The sequence below is a fragment of the Oryx dammah genome, unplaced genomic scaffold (assembly GCF_014754425.2).
Source record: "Oryx dammah isolate SB20612 unplaced genomic scaffold, SCBI_Odam_1.1 HiC_scaffold_11204, whole genome shotgun sequence".
NCBI classification, from domain to species: domain Eukaryota; kingdom Metazoa; phylum Chordata; class Mammalia; order Artiodactyla; family Bovidae; genus Oryx; species Oryx dammah.
Genome location: NW_024080597.1, coordinates 50,098 through 51,230, shown reverse-complemented (window position 1 = coordinate 51,230; position 1,133 = coordinate 50,098). Strand labels below are relative to the sequence as shown.

General features: G+C 41.2%; 1 protein-coding gene across 2 annotated transcripts in view; it reads left to right on the top strand.

The window, feature by feature from the left end:
* Window positions 1–264: 264 nt before the first annotated feature.
* Window positions 265–1,133, top strand: part of LOC120860832 (olfactory receptor 4F6-like) — a 1,486-nt gene continuing 617 nt past the window's right edge. The window contains exon 1 of one of the 2 annotated variants that reach the window (XM_040236539.1): window positions 265–1,086. In XM_040236539.1, the coding sequence (XP_040092473.1) occupies window positions 265–1,086 (822 nt within the window). Of the gene's footprint in view, window positions 1,105–1,133 lie in introns of both variants that reach the window. The other variant, XM_040236538.1, reaches the window with a different exon arrangement.

Sequence of the window (1,133 nt, the reverse complement as noted above, 5' to 3'; positions counted from 1 at the left end):
TTCTCTTTCACCTCAGAACTTGACATATTGGACTTAGGTATAGTAAATACTCATTAGGATATGAGTTATACTCATTAGTTGCGTTACTTAGAGAAGTAAATTAATTCATGATATTTTATAAAATATTAATGGCTGTTAGTGAAGATTTTTTCCTTCACAAAACTGAATTTGATAAAAGCTTAAATCTGTTACTTTAAATATTGACATTTGATAAGTTCTTTGGTTATTTTGTTTCTGGATTTTAGGTATCATCAGAAAAAGCCAATGTATGAAAGAAATGACTCTTCGGTGTCTGAATTTGTGTTCTTGGGACTTTCTACCTCTAGACCAGTGCAGCATTTCCTCCTTGCCTTCTCTACAGTGTTTTATGTAACAATTGTTCTGGGGAATCTCCTTGTTGTGTTTGCAGTGACCTTTGACCCTCATCTACATTCCCCCATGTACTTCCTTTTAGCCAACCTCTCATTTCTTGATTTGTGTCTTTCTACCTTAACGGTGCCTAAGATGATCTCTGACCTCCACTCTGGGCACAAAACCATATCCTTCCAGGCATGTGTCACCCAGATATTTGTCCTTCACATCTTGGGTGGATCTGAGATGGTGCTGCTCACTGCCATGGCCTTTGACCGCTATGTGGCCATATGTAAGCCCCTGCACTATCTGACCATCATGAGCCAACGGGTGTGCCTTTTGCTTCTGTGTGGTGCTTGGGCTATTGGCCTCATTCACTCAGTGGTCCAGTTAGCACTTGTGATCCATTTGCCTTTCTGTGGTCCTAATGAAATTGATAGTTTTTACTGTGACCTTCCTTGGTTTATCAAACTTGCCTGCATAGATTCCTACAGAATGGAATTCATGGTCACTGCCAACAGTGGGTTCATATCCATGGGCACTTTCTTCTTGTTGATCATCTCCTATGTTTTCATCCTGGTCACTGTATGGAAACGCTCTTCAGATGGCTTGCGCAAGGCCCTCTCTACTTTGTCAGCACACATCACTGTGGTGGTTTTGTTCTTTGGACCATCCGTATTTGTTTACATGTGGCCATTTCCCACGGTGCCAGTGGATAAGTTTCTTGCCATTTTAGACTTTCTGGTTACACCCATCCTGAATCCTGCCATTTACACACTGAG